General features: G+C 42.1%; 2 protein-coding genes across 3 annotated transcripts; one reads left to right on the plus strand and one right to left on the minus strand.

Annotated features, from left to right (window-relative positions):
* The first annotated feature begins 739 nt into the window (after positions 1-739).
* On the plus strand, positions 740-2943 carry LOC145401792 (serine/threonine-protein phosphatase CPPED1-like). Of its 2 annotated transcripts, none has more exons than XM_080273970.1 (2): positions 740-762; positions 1154-2943. In XM_080273970.1, exon 2 carries the CDS (start codon positions 1211-1213, stop codon positions 2114-2116), a length of 906 nt encoding a protein of 301 aa, XP_080130096.1. In that variant the 5' UTR covers positions 740-762; positions 1154-1210; the 3' UTR covers positions 2117-2943. The 2 variants fall into 2 exon arrangements, with proteins under 2 accessions (XP_080130096.1, XP_080130097.1); XM_080273971.1 differs by having other exon boundaries at positions 748-818.
* Positions 2944-9676: 6733 nt separating this feature from the next.
* Prosalpha5 (proteasome alpha5 subunit) lies at positions 9677-19414 on the minus strand. The gene is made up of 6 exons (XM_080273811.1): positions 19376-19414; positions 17161-17229; positions 15145-15298; positions 14423-14598; positions 13826-13987; positions 9677-10047 (listed from the first exon to the last, which is right to left on the minus strand). The coding sequence occupies exons 2-6, from the start codon at positions 17227-17229 to the stop codon at positions 9883-9885; spliced, it is 726 nt and encodes a 241-aa protein (XP_080129937.1). The 5' UTR covers positions 19376-19414; the 3' UTR covers positions 9677-9882.
* Positions 19415-19785: the final 371 nt, after the last annotated feature.

Genomic DNA, 19785 nt, shown 5'->3' on the forward strand with positions numbered 1-19785 from the left:
TTTACATAGTTTATAGAAGATGCTCGTTATTTCATGTCATTATGACTGAATTTCATTTATAAAAGTCCCCCCAGTTTCCATTTTTAACTACACTACACTGTACTGTATTATAAAATCGCACACCAAAATAATGGAATACTTAAATGTTAATACTGTACGGAAGAATTAAGCGATCCAGCGTCAGCAACAGTGATCACGCAGGTGGCGAATGAATCTCTGTGGTTGTATTTATATAGAATCTTAATTTTATCGATAAACAAGTCTTCCCAGCAGTCAGATATCACGAATCACCCAACTTTATATTATATTTACTTCAAATGTTTACTGAACTGCCTTGCTTGATGGTTGCATGAGTGAAAAGAAAGGCATAATAAATTGTCAATCTTTTACACAACTTACAGATTCAAGAAACTTAATCAATACGGTTCCCAGAGATCTTATGACGTCAGGACCAACTCGCCCTTTCATTGGCTAGTCCAGGGGTGTGGGATCAACGCCTCTAGGTTAGTCGACTCCACAGCCGCTGAGGCGCTGTTAGTCAGTCATTCTCTATGTTTCGTGAGAGTTAGACTAGACATGAGCGACATTACTCTATAAACATGGGATCAAAGGCAAATCGTCGATGAAATTAATGACAGTAATCTGACGCAGCTCCACGCCTCCTCTTCGCTCTAATAATCGGCTTATCACCATCTTTCCACGTCATCTGTTGCACTACCCAGTACTACAGCAGCAACCATCAGAAGTCGGCCTCCACTGAAGGTGAGACTCGCCACAGATTCCCACATCCTGCATGATATCGACTGAAAGTGTTCCAAGTAAGTTTCTCGAGAAAACTGGGCATACGTTACACCATTTCAATATGCTTCTAGAACTCGATACTGCAATCAACAGTGCAAAAAGCCTTTGTAACGTTCAGTCTTTCCATAAATTCTCTCCCATAAAACTAACCTACAGCTCGAGACAGTGCACAGTTTGTAGTGAAACTGTAATGATTATCTGGTACATGAACCTTGCCTCCTGAGTGACCGATAAAATACCCACTAGCATCTCTGTCCCACACGCTTCCTTAGATCTTGTTTTCCATCCTTCTCTCCTTTCAATCACCCCCACTAACGTATTCTAACATTAATCATTCTCGGTTTTTTCCCAGCTACCACATCACCTAGTTCTGTCTCCCTCTCCTCCTTCCAACCACACAACTTCAAGCATGGAGGAGGAAAAGCAGTTCGTCGTTACCACCAAAAACCAACGATTCCTTCCACTGAGTCGGCCGCAGGAGGAGGAATGGACAGGGCCATTTTTCTTCCTTCAGGCGGCGGATACCCAAGTAGGGATGATCGCAAATTATGTGGTGAAGCGGAGGGACTATGGCTGGGAGCAGGAGATAAAGTGGGCAGAGCAAATGGTTCAGGATATCAATGCCATGACTCCAAGACCGCGGTTCCTTGTCATCTGCGGGGACCTCCTCGATGCCATGCCGGATGTGGAGCCTGCAATGCGAAAAGATCAAGAACGTGACCTCAAGCAGGTACTGGTGAAGCTTGAGATTCCGCTGGTGTGTGTGTGTGGGAACCACGATGTTGGAAATAGCCCCACGCCTACTACCGTGGCATCGTACCGTGCAGAATTTGGGGATGACTGGTTCAGCTTCTGGTGTGGGGGCGTGTTCTTCATAGTAGTAAATTCACAGTACTGGGAGGATGGGAGCAAAGTTGAAGAATTAGCCTCAGAACAAGAAAAATGGCTGGAAGAACAACTCAAAGTCGTGCGGGAGAGGAAACCCAAACACGCCGTTGTCTTCCAACATATACCCATCTTCCTCTCAAGCCCGGATGAGGAAAAGGAGTACTTCAACATGGAGATTGGACTTCGGATGAGGCTCCTGTCGCAACTGTGTGATGCCGGGGTGCGCTACGTCTTCTGCGGCCACTACCATCGTAATGCAGGAGGCCGGTACAAAGACCTGGAGCTCGTGGTTACATCGGCGGTGGGTGTGCAGCTTGGTTCTGATACAAATGGCTTCAGGCTGGTTAAGGTTCTAGCGGATCAGCTGCAACACACGTACTATCCGCTTGGTGCTGCTCCAACCCACGTCTCTCTCCCAGAGACCTAAGATCATATTCCTGTGGTGTTGGGGAACTAATTATACGCATTTTACTAGAACTTGGCCAAAAATTGTCATCGCCATCGAGAATGCAGAGTTGTAACTTAAGTTTTGACACTAAAATGTGATACTAGTCACGAAGTGCCATGGAAAGGATGTATAACCGTAGCAATGGCTCACTGCACCACTGGGCTACTTCCAGAAAACAAGGACGAAAATGCGGCGTTAATGTGAAAGAACTATAACACCTGTTCCTTAGTGACTTATTTGCATAACAGCCTACACCTTTAGTATTCTTGTATGGTATTTAAGCCTTTTAAAACCATGTGACTGCATAAATAACGTACATGAGTTGGTAAAGTGCCACATACAAAAATGAATTAATAAACAGCCGTTATTTTTTTTTTTTTTTTGGGGGGGGTGGGGTCATCACCTCGTCCACAACCTTCCACGCAGAAGGGGGAAAGGCGAGGATGTGATTTTGGATGTACTGTTACCTAGATAAGGCTGTGGGAAAGTGTAGATTGATGTGTGAGGTCCGCATATATCCTATTTTTCTGAGCATTTGGATACTGAGTTGTACTGTATACATTTTTATTGTATTCTCATATTTTTCTACACATATGCATATTATAAAGGGTAGTAATAAAATGTTTAGTTTACTATATATGCATATCCTTTGATAATGTAGCCTGTGTTTAAAAAGCTGAATTATGTACCATGTAGGCCAATATACAGTATATAATTATTAGCATAAAAATATACAGTACCATTAATACGCTGTTAGTTCATTAACCACTTCAGTACAATTATTTAATTTTCATTTAATGGGGAGGCTGCCCTAGATCGAGCACCACGGAAAGCTGTCAGGTGATCAAGGCCGACGCATGCAGGAATGTTAGAGCCTTTATAAACAAAGGAACGAATAATACGATGTACACAGGAAGGCAGTGTGAGGACGGATACTGCTCAACATTCGGGGGAAATTTTTCGAAAGGTAATACTGTGGGCACAACGCTGGCAGGGGACTGTCAGCAAACATTTGCTCAAGGTTGTATAAATCGCATGAAGCAATATGACACAACAACGACGGATACTGCACAATGCTGAGAAATGTAATTGGATATCTTACATGATTTCGTGTTAGCTACATACATTATCCAGTTGGAACTGATATTGCACGCACAACCAAAATAATCTCGGAGGCATCACAGTCGAGATACACTGATCATTTAGGAAACCATAGTCTCGTACTCTGCCCGAACAATACGCATAAGGGTATAATATTCTATGCTCTGGGGGGGATGAAATACTTGCTGCTCATAAGTTACAAAATGGTCGAGAGGAGTGCTGGGAGAGTACTTCCAGCATTCCTCTCCACCCCTAGTGGTGACCACAGTCACCCCACAAGGAATGTCGGCAACTGAAGTAGCCAAGAATTGAAGGAGGAAGGGAATGAAGGAACATGACAAAGTAACGAAAATCAAAAGGAACAGGAGAAAAACAGAGAGAACTAACAATGACCCACCGACGGAGAAAGACACGAGCTGAAGTATGAGGCATAGAAGAAATAGGAAGAGGTGCAAAGGGGACATCATTGTGGATAAGGAGGGCAGTGTCATAAGAAGGAGGGGATTCAAGAAAGTATAGGCAGGAATAGGAACCGGGGAAGTATGAAGAAAGGTTTCTAAAGTGAGATAAGATTATGGGAGGAAATACGAAAACGAAGGTCTGTACAATGAGTACGGAAGCCTTTACTATTCCACTGAAGGAGTGCCAAAGCCATGGAAAATCAAGTGCGGGAAGAGCGTAAAGACTGCTTATGGCGCTGAGGGAGAGAGTATCCAGGAGGTATACGCAATTCAAGAACGGAAGAGACTGGGGAAGATGGGGAGGACGTAGAGATCACAGATAAGGCGGGTGGTTGAACTGAGGAAGATTGAGAAACAGACAAGAGGGGAAGGGGAGGTGCTGCAGAAGTAGAAATGGGAGGGGAAGGTGCAGAAGTGGGAGGACTGGGAGTAGGGGGGAGTAAGGATGGAGGGGGGGGGGGAGGAATGTATTTCTGCAGTGACAAGGGTGGGCAAGGAAGAGGTACAGTGAAGATAATTGATGATACTTTGCCGAGATTCTGCTTCCACTGGAAAGGACAAAGGCTGAGTGTGAGCTGGTGGTACAGCATTCTGGTGCTGTTGTCTGGAGGAGGGGGACCACTGGACAGGTTGTATAGGCTGAGCTGCAGAGCAAAGGGGGAGTGACCAGGAATATGAGATGGAGAGGATACAACGGCACGTTTACGTCTGTTGGCTTCAGGAGAAGAAGGTGAGGGAGAAGAACGGGAGTATAGAGTACGGGAAGGAAATGGGGTGGAGGAAGCAGAACAAACGAGAGGGAAGGGAAGAAGAGGGATCAGGAAGAAAGGTAAAAGTGGCAAAAGAATTCGAGAAAGGATAGAAGTAGAGACACCGGACGAGCTTGAAACTTGTGATATAGGAGTGGGTCTAGTCATCCAAGCATAGGAGATGCCAGAAGAGTGCCTCAAGCAACTTGCCTGACGACAAGCTTCAAGGAGGGTAAGTCCCGTTTTCCACCTGATGTAAAACACTTCTGCTTCAAAAATGTAGATTGGCCTACTGTATGTTGCCCCCAACAGTTTGGGCAGGACTGGAAAGTAGACATGCAGGTGGACGCTGGGTGTCCAGCCTCCGAGCAGGTAAGGCAAAGAGTTGTAGACCGTCAGTATTTTGCAGGGTGTCCAAATAGCCAGCAGGAAGTGCACTGAGGAGGAGGAACGTATTCATTGACAAAAAGGACTATGCCCCCAATAATAACGGAGGAGGGAAGGTCATGGGACTCGAAAACTATCTTGGTGATGTTTACTGGTTGTTGGCGGCGTCCTTTGGGAGGGATTACGTAACATTGTACAGACAGGATTTGGTGATGCTGTTCAGAGAGGATGAGTTTTACATCCTCAGCACATTTGGAGAAAGGCCTACTCCCAAAAGAGATGTACGAGGGAAGTCGGACAGTACCAGACGTGGATCTCAACTGAACATCTGAAAAAACAGGGACTAGATTCCCTGATGAGTCCACTAATGTTTTAACATTCTCTACTTCTGTAGCAATCTGGACTTTGAGGAAGCGAGAACCATTCGGTCTTACAGAGAACTTTATATCAGAACCAACCTGCCATAGCAAAGAAAGATGACGGGACAGGTCATCCGTTTGGGAAGGAATATTAAAATACCGAGAGCAGTTCTGGGGTTCAAAAAGGGAGGTGGTCAAAGTAGGAGTAGGGAGTCGAAAAGCAATATAAGGATGGAATGAGGAAGCTGAAGAAACAGGGCGGATAGACAAAGGAGTGCACTGAGACAGATAAGGTGCAAGGGTTACTATGGATGAAGAACAGGTAGATGGAATAGTACATGGGAGGGACTGCGAGACAGGAGTTGGGGTAGATGAGCAGGAAGAAACAGGCAGGGAAAGGTGGGAGTCAGGGAAGCACCAGGATGAGAAACAGAGTTGTCGTCGGTGTAAAAAAATCAGCAGAACTGGGGGAGGGAGAACCAGAAACCATGTCCATAATTATTCTTAGGAAGGAAAAGGCTCATCGTGACTGCTGAAAAAGAAAGGATTATTTGGATGGAACACTGCATCTAGAGGCCCAGCCAATGACCCAAGTATGGATCAAGCTCCAAGTATGCACTCCCTACCCTACCCTAGAAGGGACAGCAACACCATGTGGGAGAATTAAGTCTCCCAGCACAATGATGGGCCACCAGCTATTGGCCGAGAGCTCTATCACCAAGCAACAGAATCCCCAGATCTGAAAGCTGCCGCTTAGCACCAGTTCTGTCCCTGCAGAGGTCTACCCCTGCAAAGGTCCACACACTGGTGTGGTGCCGAACCACCATCATCCCTACAACTGGCCAGACCAACAGCCCACAGGCACACCCTTATCCTTCCTGTTGGAACTTACGGTCATTGATGAGAATTTTGATGAATGTGGTAAATTCCACTCTATTTATTGCCAAAGATCGAATAGAAAGGATAGGAGAAAAAGAAAGAAGCAAAAGTACAAGAAATAAGCCTTGCAAAATTAGTTGAGGCAGTGACAGGGAGAAGGGAGAGGGTAGAGCAGAGTAGTGGCGCAAGTGCAACATCCACCTAGCAACCAGACTCCCACACACTATTGGAGTTCATTAAGGCACCCTGATATAGCTCCCTACACATCGTCCCAATGAAGCCCCCCCATGACAACAACAGGCAAGCAAATGGGGGGGGGAGAGAAAAAGAAGGTGGGGGAGGGAAGGAGATGGGAAAAGCCAAAGAAAGGTGGCAGGGGAAGGAGAAATAAGTGGGAGTGGGGGTGAAACCAGTTAAATCCAGTTCTCTCTCAAAAAGTACAAAATTCTCCTATTGTTCTTTCTCCTCCTCCGTCTCTGGACCCTACTCATCTCCTAGGTGGGAATCAGGGTTGGGATGATGATGATTATGATGACAATGATGATGGTTCTCCTACTTTTGCAGTCTCTTCATTGTTTCTTGATCCTACCCCACCCTAACTCTTTGGTAGGATGATGATTACAATGATGATGGTTATTTAACACATTCAGTCACCTACACGCACTCGCAGGAAAATGAAATTGTCTGGGGATTGCTGAAATAGAATCCAGTAGTAAAGTTGTCATTATGAAAGGATTAAATGGAGCACAGCACAGTACTGTATCTAAAACTTTCCATCCCATTTCATAAAGTACATCACAGCAAGAGCAACAAACACCATATTATCTGCCCACCATGCAGAATCAAGTAACACCAGCCAGCCAGAGGATAACCAGTATTTTAAATTTATTCTTGCTATTTCCTCATTTTGTTCAACTTGTGAAAGACCTCTCACACTGAAGGGGCTAACAAAAGCTATATATAACTCCCTCCAGTTCAAAAAGTTTCAATAGCTGAATAAAACTGGCTGGTGTGAACAATGTTATAAAATGCCATCAGAATGCAGTGCTTAGGGGTGGCAACAAAATACCCAGTACACTCCTGGTTTTCTAGTATTTAATTATAAAAACCTTCAGTACACAAGAATCACAATTATACCATTTTCAACTCATTTGAAAAACTACATACTTTTACTGCATTACATAACAAAACAAACCAAAGTCGTGTGTTAGTGTGTAAAAGTGCTAGGCCTCAGGGAAAGGGTTTCTTGGTCTATGCTCAGAGGTAATACTGAACAATGGTTTGGTGGGCGTGTGGTGTGGTTCTTCATTTTACAACTGTATTCTTGTGAACCTGATGAGTCCTCCAGCAGCCCTTCTTTGGCTGTCTGTTTTGCATCCCAGGAATTTCAACCAAGTCCCTTCAGTAATGTACAATAACTTTTAATCATCATCCCTGTATCTGCCACACCATATTCAAATGTGGGCAAGGGGTTAGTAACAACCACCAATATCCACTTCCGTATGAAGCCTTATACAGTATTGTATTCTACTGGCCACCACACATTTCTGTTCAGCTTCAGAGATCCCTCAAAGTGAAAATGTTAAGTATCCATGATGCAGTTGTGCAGTACTTACAAGTGAATTGGAGGGTCATGTCAAATGGTTTCCTGTATCCTTGGGGAGGATAAGAACGAACACTGTTACTTTCCTGCTTGCCAAGAATGCTATAAAGGACAGGATGGTGTAGACCAGGAATCCCACTCCCTCTACACAATGACATAAAAATGGTTCAGTTACTCCAAAACGTATCACTGCAGTCTTCGCATGAGACAATCTGACACAACAGGCAGATTACTGCAAAATGTCTGATGCCACCCCATGCTGGTCAACATGCTCTCATAATGATGTGTTACATTGCATGTCTGTGACAGTTTCTCGTCGGTAGTGTTCTCACATAAATATTCGGATAAAATATTAATCTTTTTAGCTGTCATACGCTGTACTGTATTGACCATTTCGATGCTAATATACATTATACAGCATGTCTTCTGAATATCACCACCACCAATTACTAATGCCTTTCTCTTCCCTAGGAACCCCCCAACAGAGGACGGCCATGACAGCCCCACCTCCAGGTCACTTAGCCCTCACAGACTTCTCACTATCAGACACTTCTCTTCCTCTTCCTTCTCTCTCACTGATGTATTGCTCCATTCTCTTCCCACACTGTATGTCATCGTCAACCAAACTCTCTCCATTTACAGTACAGTATTCTATAATTACACATCTGACTATTTTGTACTTTAATAACAATCACTGCAATTCTTACATAATAGATGGGGTGAGATAGTTTCCAAAAAGACAAAATAAAAGAAGTACAGCCACTGAACATCAACCATGCACAGTGAAATGGGCCATACAGTCATTCACACACCATCCAAAACTTGAAAATCCTGGCTTCACTCACATTCTTTTTACATATATTTCCTTTTAGATGTGCTTGACATACTAAAGGAGTCTGTATCAACATGTAATACACAGACATAAACTGCTAAGGAAGAGATGGTAACAAGTTTCCTATGCATACAAGGATCTATAGCCATCAGAAAATAATGAACCATGCTTGTGCCTTAACTAAGTACGATATCCCTTTAACAATTTATCATCTTAATGCTTGCCAGTGTGCTTAAGGAAGAGATCAATGAGAAAAGGAAGACTGACAATGAGGAGGAAGGGTAGGAAGGGCATGGGGATTATGTGAGGGAGAATGGTGACACAGTTTCTCATGAGGAATCAAGGAAAAAATAAAAAGCAGTAATTATAACATTAATCTTTTGAGAAGAGTTCATCATCCAATCAGGAGTGTAGAAAAACAATCTCACTATAATATGGACAACCGTGGGGATGTTAAATAAGGGGATTGTTAAGCGTGGTATGACCCGCATGATGGTTTAGATTTGCTCTCTGTGTCATGACATCTTTTATTTCATTCTCGTTGCCACCAGTGACTTTATTCATGGCACCAGCAGCAGTTTTATGTAGGCAGACTGAAAACACAATGTTAAGCGATCAGTAGCTCAACTGGCCCCACCCATTAGGAATGATATCCCATCTAAAAGTGCTGCAAACTTCAACAAATCTGGGTAGGGTACATTAGAAGAGGGGTCAGGAAAGGTAGGGAACAGAGGGGGGTTGGGGGAAAGGAGAGGGAGTGGGATGGAAAGAGGAAAAGGATGGGAAAGTAAGAGAGAGAGAGAGAGGAAGGGAAGGTGTGGAAAATGAAGAGGGAGAGTGGGAAGAATGGAAGAAGGAGGGTGGGTGAGCAGACAGGGAGGGGATGGGAGAGAGGAACAGGGCAGGAAAGGAGGGAAGAAGATGGTGAGAAAGTAGGGCAGAAGAGAGAAATGGGACAGGAAGAGAGGGAAAGAAGGCAAGGAAGATGGCAGGGAAAAAGTGTGGTGAAGACTGTACCAACACACATCACTAGCACGGTTTAAAAATCTTGCCATTAACGGAATTAAATCATCTGGAGTGAACAAGATAAAACTGACAAAGATGTCACTGTAGGGAAAAGTTAAAAGAATAAATAAATATACAATTTAGGGTCAAATAAAAAACAACAATAATAATAAACATATTTTGAAAATTACATGTATTCCTAGCAGATAAAGAGAAAATTAAATAAACACTATAAATCACAAATCTCTTTCAAAATGACATGTACCCTTGTTAAATGTAAAAATATCAGTAATAATAAACAACTCTCTTGGGAACTGTGTACTTCGGCTAAAGGAAAACAAAGAGAGACGCACAACGGGAACAGGACAACTAGAGGGTGGCGATGACTTGTTCAACGGCCTGCTGTGGGTAGCGATGGAATCCCTTTGTGGGTGTCACAGCTGCCACCTCCACATTGGCACCTGACACCTTCTCTTCCATCACCTGTTTCAGCACTGTTAGCGACACCTTTAGAGCCTCCTCCAAGGTCATTGACTGCAACATATGAATACATTAGTAGTAATATACATGCACACATCCATACATGCAATAACACACAAGCACAGTTACAGTAATATTGTATATTCATGGGGATCCTATACACTTACACATGCACATACACACACACACACACACACACACATGTTCAGAGGAAGGGGAGGGAAGTCTTCCAGAGGTGGGTCAGGGTTGTATCTGGAGGGAAGAATGTCCATACACAGACCAATGAAAACTTGGGATAACAGCAGGTGAGGATATCTTTGGGCAAGGGGACCAAGCAGGGTAATGGGTCATGACTGTGACACATGGATAGCTGCCATCATGTGAAAAGACTTACATATAGTAGCATGGTTAATGGTCTACCAATGTGTACACACACACACACACACACACACACACACACACACACACACACACACAGTATCAAGTTCAGTGCTGACATGAGATACTTTCACACAGTAGCACTAATAACTACACAAGCATCCCTGTATTCCATCCACATCCTCTGAAAGGAGGATCGTGGACTGCAAATGAAGAGCAATTTCAGCCTGCAGTCCACTGAGTTTATGCTCCAATCAGCCTGGAGTCACAAATACCAGTCATTTTAACCATACTTCCCACTTTAATGAGGTAGGCAGGATCAAGAAACAGGAACAGAAAAATATGAAAGTTCAAGAACTACCAACAGAATGCAATGAACGGTACTTACAGCAAATATTGATGACAGGCTTTTCAGAGAACTAGAAGCTTCCCTTTTACTTTCTATCCTTCCTTCTCTCTCTCTATCCCTCTTTCTGTGCCTTCATCTCAGGTTTTCTCTCCTGTTGTTCTACAGTTGCGGTTGTAGGTGGAAAGTGTTCTTCTAAAACTATTAATGGTGGTGTTCCTCAGGTTCTGTCCTTTCGTTAGCTCTCTTCCTCCTATTCATCAGTGACTTTCTGCAGTGTACATTTAGCCCTATCCATTTACATACTGATGACTCCACCCTTCACTTTTCCACCCACTTTTCAGTGTCCATAACAAGTCACTACAATCATTATGGGGTGAGGTTTTGGCACTCATCTGCCTATACACGGTCACTGTTCTTCTGTCAATGCTTGAGTTAACAGATGCTTCCACAGTTTCATGTACATTACTGGTCTGCTTTGGAACTATCTTCCTACATCATTTCCAATGCCTATGACTTCCTGTTTCTTGAATGTAATGTGTCCAAATCCCAAACTAAATTGATCTTGATTTTTTTTTTTTTTTCTTCTCGGAGGAGGGTGGGAAGAGAACAAGCTCCCTTGGGCTTTCAGCCTTTGGCACTTTTTTTTTTAATTAAAAAATCCCTCTAACTAATGTCTACATACTACCATCACCATCATCTTACACACCCCTTTCTCAGAAAGAGGAAATGGAAAGCTATCAAGTGACAGTGTATCCTATAAATATGACTCATACAAATGGTTATGTGTACATTCACTAAAAACAGGTATGATACTCTTGCTGAGATACAGTTCTGGGACAAAGAAAAAGCATTCACAAATACTGTGCTGTGCATCCATTTTCAATACCACCATCATTATCTAGTGACTCATTAATAACCAGGGCAGTAGTAGTGTTCATGTGGATGTCCTGGAACGCATTTGATGAGGAACCCTGAGACGGTTCAGCCAAGTGGAGGGAATGGAGAATGAGGGACTGAATAGGAGAGTGTATATGAGTATGGCGGAGTGCGGAAGATACCGAGGATGAGATGAAGGGATGGGGTAAAGAGGCATATAAGCAAGGCATGTGCAAGGTGGAGAAGGGGCTGGCTGATGGCAGAGGACAGGGTGACAGGCCATTCATGTGTACCCACCCCCTTGAATGATTAAGGCATCTGGTTATAAATAGACAGATAGATACTTAGTCTCCAAAAACACATTAAAAGAAACACAAAAACACAAACTTAAAACCAAGCTTGGTGAAATGAGACATGCATCATCATAATCATCATTATTCCCACTAAGCAAATGGAATGAGTGGGCATCCATTCACTAATCATGCTAACAATCAAAATTTCACAGACCATATGCCATTTTCTGCGGGCATTAAGTAAAATAATATGGTATGGTATGAACTGTGTTAGCTGCTCAGAATTCTCGCACAAAAAACATAAGGATGAACATCACACAGGTTCAAATTTCATCAAACCAATACCTACATAAAAAATACTTTTATCATTACGAACTCTCTCTCTCTCTCTCTTTCTATTTCCACCCAAGGATGGGTCAAGGTAGCCAGAAAAAAAAAAAAATGACAGAAGGAAAACTAATAAAAAGCATCCCATATGAAATGGTCCACACCCTCTTTCATACCTCATCTTGACTCCACCTCACACACAAGCACTTCACAATACCCACTGGCCAATCAACCCAACAGCTATCATTTCACAGAGACGAAAGGGATACTTCTATTTTGTGGGAGATAAAACCCCATTCCTGTAAACCTACCTGGGATGAAACGCTGATGAAAACAAGTCTCAACACAGGAACTATGATTAACTCCTTTAGCACCACAAAAACTTGCATATAACTCTTCTAACCAAGTAGCTCATTTGTACCAAGCCTTCCAATACCCTCCATAGAAAAAGAGCCAGTGTCTCCAATGACCCCCGAGCACTGTTATGACTTATGCATTTTGTCTGTGCTACGGTACCTCCAGGTTATTCTGTTCTGCTCAGGGGAGACCCTTCCCAGTGGAGGAGTTAAAGAAACCATACTGCTGACTAACAACTGATGTCAATGAACTCTGGCATCTAAAGCCCATGTGTTATTACACCTGGTGACTGACTGATGGAATAATGCTTCTCCCAATAGTAATGCAAGCTGGTTATTCAATTACCAATCAATCTGGAAGGCTCCAAGCTAGCTCTAAACGGAGTCTGACCTGCCACGCAACTCTGCCACTAGTATAACCTAATCACTTGCACAACACATCCACAACCACCCAGACATTGTGGTGTGCCTCCTGTAGACAGGTTCAGTGATGGAATAACAGCATGCCAAATATAAACACAGGACAAAAGGTACTGCTATACAGAGGAGCCCCAACTTATACAGGTTTTTGTTCATAGAGTCAGTACGGTACTCACAACAGACAGTACATTGGTTTAACCCCGAGGCTGCATGCATGCCTACCAAATGTGACAAGAGATAGGCAGAAGACAAAACTTATCTTTACAACAATTTTCATACAAATATTTTCCACAAGGTATATAAAAAAATCCATACACAAGTAAATCAATTCTTGTACCTATGACTATAAGGAAATATTCTACATGCCCCTATCCATGTGTAATGATGAGTTCCCATTTGTTGCAGCATATGCTGGCCAGGTAATACCCATGCAGGAGGGAAATCCAGCCACCACCAAGAACCATGCATGGCAAAGGTTGCATCATCCACAGCTGGCCACTTCTCAAATACATAAACTTCATGCTATAAGGCATAAATGCCTTTTGAAAGGCACAGTGCAGCCAAGGGGTTAAACAGAAAGCCAAATGATGGGTGGATGGAAAATTATGGTACTCTTGGGATTACGAGAAAAAGTATGAAAACACAGAGCAAACTAATATACAATACTGTACCACCAGGGAAATGTATACTGGACAATGACACTGTAGTTTTTTTTTTTTTTTAATAAACAAATCAAGCAAAGTTGTAAACACTGTATGCAACTTGGAGAAACCAGTATAAAAGCTGGAGCTGGCCTGCATAAGGCTAATGCAATGGGTGTCAAAACTGCTGACCTTATGGTACGCCTCCTGCAGACTCTGCTGTGCACCCTCTGACCCTGACCCGATGGCCTTGGCACCAAATTCCAGGAAGGTGCCGGACGGATCCATGTGGAACAACTGTGCACCACTCTTGTCAACACCAGCAAACAGCATCGCCACACCAAACGGCCGACTCTGTACGTAACAATGTATCGGCATGAGGGGGCAACAAAGCATAATGGAGGACTGAAATTAAATACAGTATACTCAATACTGGAAGCAGGAGACTAAAATCCTAATTCTCTGGGACACATGAATACAACAGACACATTGATAATTTTCTTTCCCAGAAGAATGTAACTGGCAAAAATAAAGTTTTTAAAAATTCAAAATACTGTACAACATAAGTTCCTTTTCTCCCAGCCACATATTTGAATTCATCATTGGGTACTTTGTTTGGAAACCGGCAACACATCAAATTTCAAAACCACTAAATGAAAGCTTGCAAAAATCCACAGCTTTAGAAATTATAAAAGTCATATCTTTGCTGAGTTACAGTTAGTGAAATTTTAAGTTGAACATCAGTAAAAAATATGAGTTTGTTCTCTCCCTCTCCATCTCATCACTCACCATGGCGGGCCCATCATCATCGGAATCACCAAATCGGATAGCCAGGTTTGAGACAGCCTGAGCTACAGACTCGACTTTCATGTCCTGATTATAAACAAACCAGTGATTGGCACACTCCACCCTCGCATGGTCCACTAGGGTGCGGGAGTCTGCCACCAGACCTGACACTGCACACCCTGTGGAGGGAATATTAGCTTAGGTTTAGTCTTGGTTAATTCAGGGTATGTTAGATTACGGACTGTATCCTAAGCTGCATAGAATCTATAGCACATCTTCCTTAATGATTTACTCTGCACATTACACACTGATATCCTCTTCTATGTTAGTGATACAAGTTAGGCCAATCTTTTACAAAATGTGAATAACACACATGAATATTTAGGTGTGATATGAACAATAAATTGGCCAAGAGATGGTGCTGTGAAGCCTAGGCCAGCTACAATACAACCTTAAGTTTTACTGGGTTAGATTACCACTCCCAGGATTCCCCCCCCCTCTCCCCCCAGCCCTGCAAAAAACTCATCATACTTTAACTTCCACCTTCCACACCTTAATACACCCTCACACTAACATACACTTTTCCACCCTATCATACATCCTCCCATACCCAACTACCACCCATTTCCACCCCAACACACACACACACACACACACACACACACACCTCAGTACACCTATATTCCCCTGGCCATGTAGGGTACCGTACACCGTCCAGCACTCACCTATATGCCTGTCAATCTCCACAATCTTCTCAATGGTGCTGGGTATCATGAGTGGTGACGTGATGCGCTTCTCCACGGCCAACACCACACCCTCGCTGGTCTGGATCCCAATGGCTGTTGACCCCAGCTTGATGGCTTCTATGGCATACTCAACCTGAGGGTGATGAATGGACACTATTGGGATCACTTGTTTGGCTGTGCCCCTTACACCTGCTGAACAGGAACTGGATACTTCAGACACACAGACACACAGAACAGAAATAACTGAAGTACAATAAATTTTTACTTTTGGGAAAGCGTGAGTTTTGTGTATAACATGAATTGTTTTCTGGTGTGCAGTATTTTAATGTGAGTCACTGATTTCCTCCTTCATTTCTTGTGGGAACTCCTGGTTACCCTGTTTGTCCTCCCTCTTCCAACCTCCATCAAAAGTAAAGACCCAGGGGAATGCAGGGTTTTTAGTGGGATACATGCAGGGAAATTACGCATTTTCATTGGAAAATGAGTGGTAAAATTAACTGCATTAAGAAATTACAAGAACTCTGTTTTATCCAAACCTAACCACATCTATCGTAAATTCATAACTGGGGGACTTTGCCTCCAAGACCCTGAACACGACTCTGACCTCATCAACCCACACTGCACATAAATATGAGAAAACAAAACTGACAATTTTAAATACAGTATAAATTAATCTTACCAAACCAAACCAAATTAAACCTAACATCACCCTCATGTAGCCTACCAAATCTCCATTATTACTGACTTTTGGAGAAAATGGTACAGCAGGCCCCCACTTTATGTAGCTATTGTTTACGTTCCTGACAAACCGTTCACTACATCATATTTTGCTGTGTGAAGCCATTATAAACTGAGTTTGGGTCCAGGACTCAGATTTTTTCCCCATCCACCCATGTTAACCCCCTTTTTGCTCAATCTGAATCAATATTTGTGTATTTTATGACCCCCTAACCCTTAGTCTACACTTACAGCTACAATTTAACATGCAACTAGCCAATGAAAAACATAAGTAACACTTTAACTGAGTTTAATTTCATAAATTTTAAGGTACTGTTTAGGTTTGACATGGGAAATTACATTACCTTAATTGCATCAGTCTGTTAATCAGATGTTGCACGTGTGACGGTTAGGTTTTGCACGGTGGGGCGGGAGTGAATGATAAACACTTTCTCTGTTAGTGGTGCTGTGGTTGAATCAGCTGACTGAGAACACAGTTTAAAATTGCCCATGGAAAAAAAAAATTTATTTAAGCTAACTTTGGTGTTCATAGGCGTGTGAATGGTAGTAAAATACGACCTTCATTAAAGCAAAATTTCACAGCGTGATCGTTCATAAAGTGGAGATCGCCTATACTGTATAAGAAAAAATTGTCTCTACTAAAGAAAGGAAACATAGAAAATGCACAAAACAGCCTGTGTTTGCCTGTAGAGGAAAAAGCAATTCCCTGAGTACAGCAAACGTGTTTATGAATGATGCTCTAGCACGGATATTGACTGTACTAAAACAAAACATGGTGATTCCAGCACGTATGCCAATGGTTACGGTTAAGCATGATGATGACAGAACATACTACTAATAATAATGTGACTGAGAAGGCTGTTCTAATAATAACTGTATAAAAGAGCATCTACGGGCATTTAATAATGTGCATTTGTGAATACAATTCCTTTTGGAGTAGTGTATATAAAGTACTGGAGGAAGTACCACAGTTGTGTCATGTTCACTGCTAACCAGTTTAGTCTTGTAGCCACATTACTCTTAATTAAGGACATTCTAACACTTCTTCCTTGGTATTTACTTCTGTACAGTACTGTACTTAGTATCTAGATTCTAATGTACCGCACTTTATTTATGAAATGTACGTCAACGTAAAGCAAAACCAATAATTTAAGGAAGAATATAATGTTTTAACACATATAATAAATCAGTAAGGAAGCTGTGCTAAGAAGCCTGGTAATCCAACAAGAAAACAGCAGTAAGGCAGGAAGCATTAACCTGGAAGAGTCGTCCCTCCGGTGAGAAGGTGTTGACTCCACGGTCGTATTCACTGCGGGTCAGAAACATCTGTGGGCAGGGATCACCATCAACAAACCATACACACTAATACCGTATACACACTTCCTCTCCTAATTAACAACTTTACTGGCTGCAAGAGTTGGTCTGTAACTCAAAATATTTGTACAACTAACGTCACCAATACCATCAACATTAGTAAACAACCTTGTACCAACTACTTCAAGTAAATTTGGCCATTAATACCAGTTTTGTTACATCTTAATAAGTAATGGTATTACAGTATTAACAAGATTTGGTAAATGTCATTAAAAAAAAAAGAGAGAGAGAGAGAGAGAGAGAGAGAGACCAACAGATGTATCTCAATGAAAGTATGCATCTCCAAAAGTTCACAACTCGAACATTCATACACATGAAAACAAATGCACTACGGTATGTAACGTGCTGTCCCACACATCACTATATACCAATTATAAACACAAAGTACCAGTATACAAATTACATCATACACGGCACAGTAATACTATGTTTTTCCTGATTATTTTTTGAGACTGGCAACTAATTCTATTCATTAATACCTGTACAGTACAACACAGGCAATTTGCAACAAGTACAGTACCGGGTGTGTCCAATTCCAAAACACACAGAAACAGTTTTCATTGCAAACTCTCTGGGCAGCTTCTTCCCCAGCTGCCAATATTTAGTCAAACTGAATTACAATCACCATTCCAAAGTAGTGAAATCAATTTATATTACAAATTCGAATTACATGAACAGAATAAACACAACCATTTTCTGAAAAAAAAAAGATACAGTATATACACATAAACAGCTTTTACACGTAGCTACAGCAGTGACAGCCCATAAAGAAAGAAAAATGAAAACAACATTATTTAATTTACAACTAAATTTTGCACTACTATCTGCTAGCATGACGTGGAGGGACACGAGAGTGAGCAGTGGAAATGAGCTACACTGTAGGCTATATTTCAGAGAAGCATGTGGAGGTACTGAAGAGACAGACTGACAAATGAGGAAGAGAAGAAGCGTTGTGGTATGAATGTGGATGTGATAGGAGGCGTTAGAGGAAATACACTGAGGTGGTTTGGCCATGTGGAGAGGATGGAGAGCAAGAGACTAATAAGGAGAGCGTATGTGAGTGAGATGGAGGAAAGGGCAAGATAATCTTGGAAAAGTGCAGTAACTCTACTCGAAAGTATATACCTGATTATATTTACACTGCAGTGGAGGTTTGCTATGTGTAACTGACTGGGGATCACCTGACAAGGTCACAAAATCACTAACTCTTAAGCCACCACTGGCAAGACTCAGCTCCACATCTCTGGTTTTCCAAGACAACGCACTATCTGATTACACCACGGCAGTACCCGGATCTACCATTTTACCATTCCGAAAGGCTACAGTCCCTCGGCACTGCTGCTCCTTAGCCACATATGACATGCAGCTTATGCATGTGCATGTTTTCACCTGATGACGTTGGCATGTGCCTCAAATGCAACTTCAATTCCGTTGTCTCACAAAGAAATTATCAGTTACAATATCTGTTCCTTAGGAAATGAGAAACAAAGCCCAATAAATATGAATCCCAAGTCTTGGTTACAAGTATACCCGCCAAATAAATTAGGCTGCGTGTCTGAGTACCCAAAATGTGCCCAGCAAAGTGAACCAATGCAGGCTTTACTGGCTCCATTAGTCACGCCAACAAAATGCAGCTACATTCTGCACATCATATAACTGAAGCATTGCACAATAACTAACACCAGCATCATATTACATCTACAGTACTACCAGGGTATCGCTGAGCTGAGTCTAGGTGACGGGAGAATTGAGAAAAAGAATGACTAAGAACTCGACAAAATACTATTGACTTTGAAATATATCATCAGGGTCGCAAAGCACGTACGGGAAAACTGATGAACTGCCACTGAACATGAGATATTTTAATTCTGTTTTAGGCACTCGGAATGAACTCTTGAGATTCAAATGACATACTGTAGTTACAAGACAGAAGACAACCCCCAAATATTTCCCCTACAAAAATCTTTCATGATTCAAATTTCCCTAGATGCTACACCTTCCCTATCCCACTGCTTCAAACACAATTACATAACAACTCTGTGACCATTTGCATCCCAAAATTAGTGAAATACTGGAGGAAAAATCTCAGGTCCCTCACCTCGCTGGCTTGAGAGTGACTTGTGTTTTGGCCGGTGTTTTGATGGGATGATGTGGATATTTTCTGGCAGAATTATTCGCTTTGTACCTTATATACTGTATTCATTCATTGTTAGGATAATATAACTAGAATTTTAAAATTATGCGAAGGGAGTATACCTTCAATTTAGTTTTTCCACCATGACGTGCATAAATCAAAGGCCATATTTTGCCGATTAACCATTTTTCTACCTAATTTCATACAATGAAAAACCAAATGTTATCTATTATATCAGGAATGAAAAGTAATAAGAGGCAGGCCTCCCAGGTAACTTACATTATCAAGGTGAACTGTTGTCTGTTCTCCAAAAAGCTTCAGAAATTTCTGGCGGGAAATTTAAATATCTAAATTACAAATTCGTAGTTTTGTTT

This window comes from Coenobita brevimanus, chromosome 56, assembly GCF_032717465.1.
Source record: "Coenobita brevimanus isolate Jiangsu-jjx chromosome 56, ASM3271746v2, whole genome shotgun sequence".
Classification (NCBI taxonomy): Eukaryota; Metazoa; Arthropoda; class Malacostraca; order Decapoda; family Coenobitidae; genus Coenobita; species Coenobita brevimanus.

Bases quoted from the DNA above. Each gene is read 5' to 3' on its own strand.
- LOC145401792 (XM_080273970.1), top strand. From the start codon at position 1,211: ATGGAGGAGGAAAAGCAGTTCGTCGTTACCACCAAAAACCAACGATTC.
- Prosalpha5 (XM_080273811.1), bottom strand. From the start codon at position 17,229: ATGTTTCTGACCCGCAGTGAATACGACCGTGGAGTCAACACCTTCTCA. The intron at 15,299-17,160 runs GTTAATGCTTCC...CATCACCCTCAG, and splicing joins CGGAGGGACGACTCTTCCAG to GTTGAGTATGCCATAGAAGC. The intron at 10,048-13,825 runs GTCAGCAGTTTT...CATATGTTGCAG, and splicing joins TGCAGGAGGCGTACCATAAG to TCAATGACCTTGGAGGAGGC.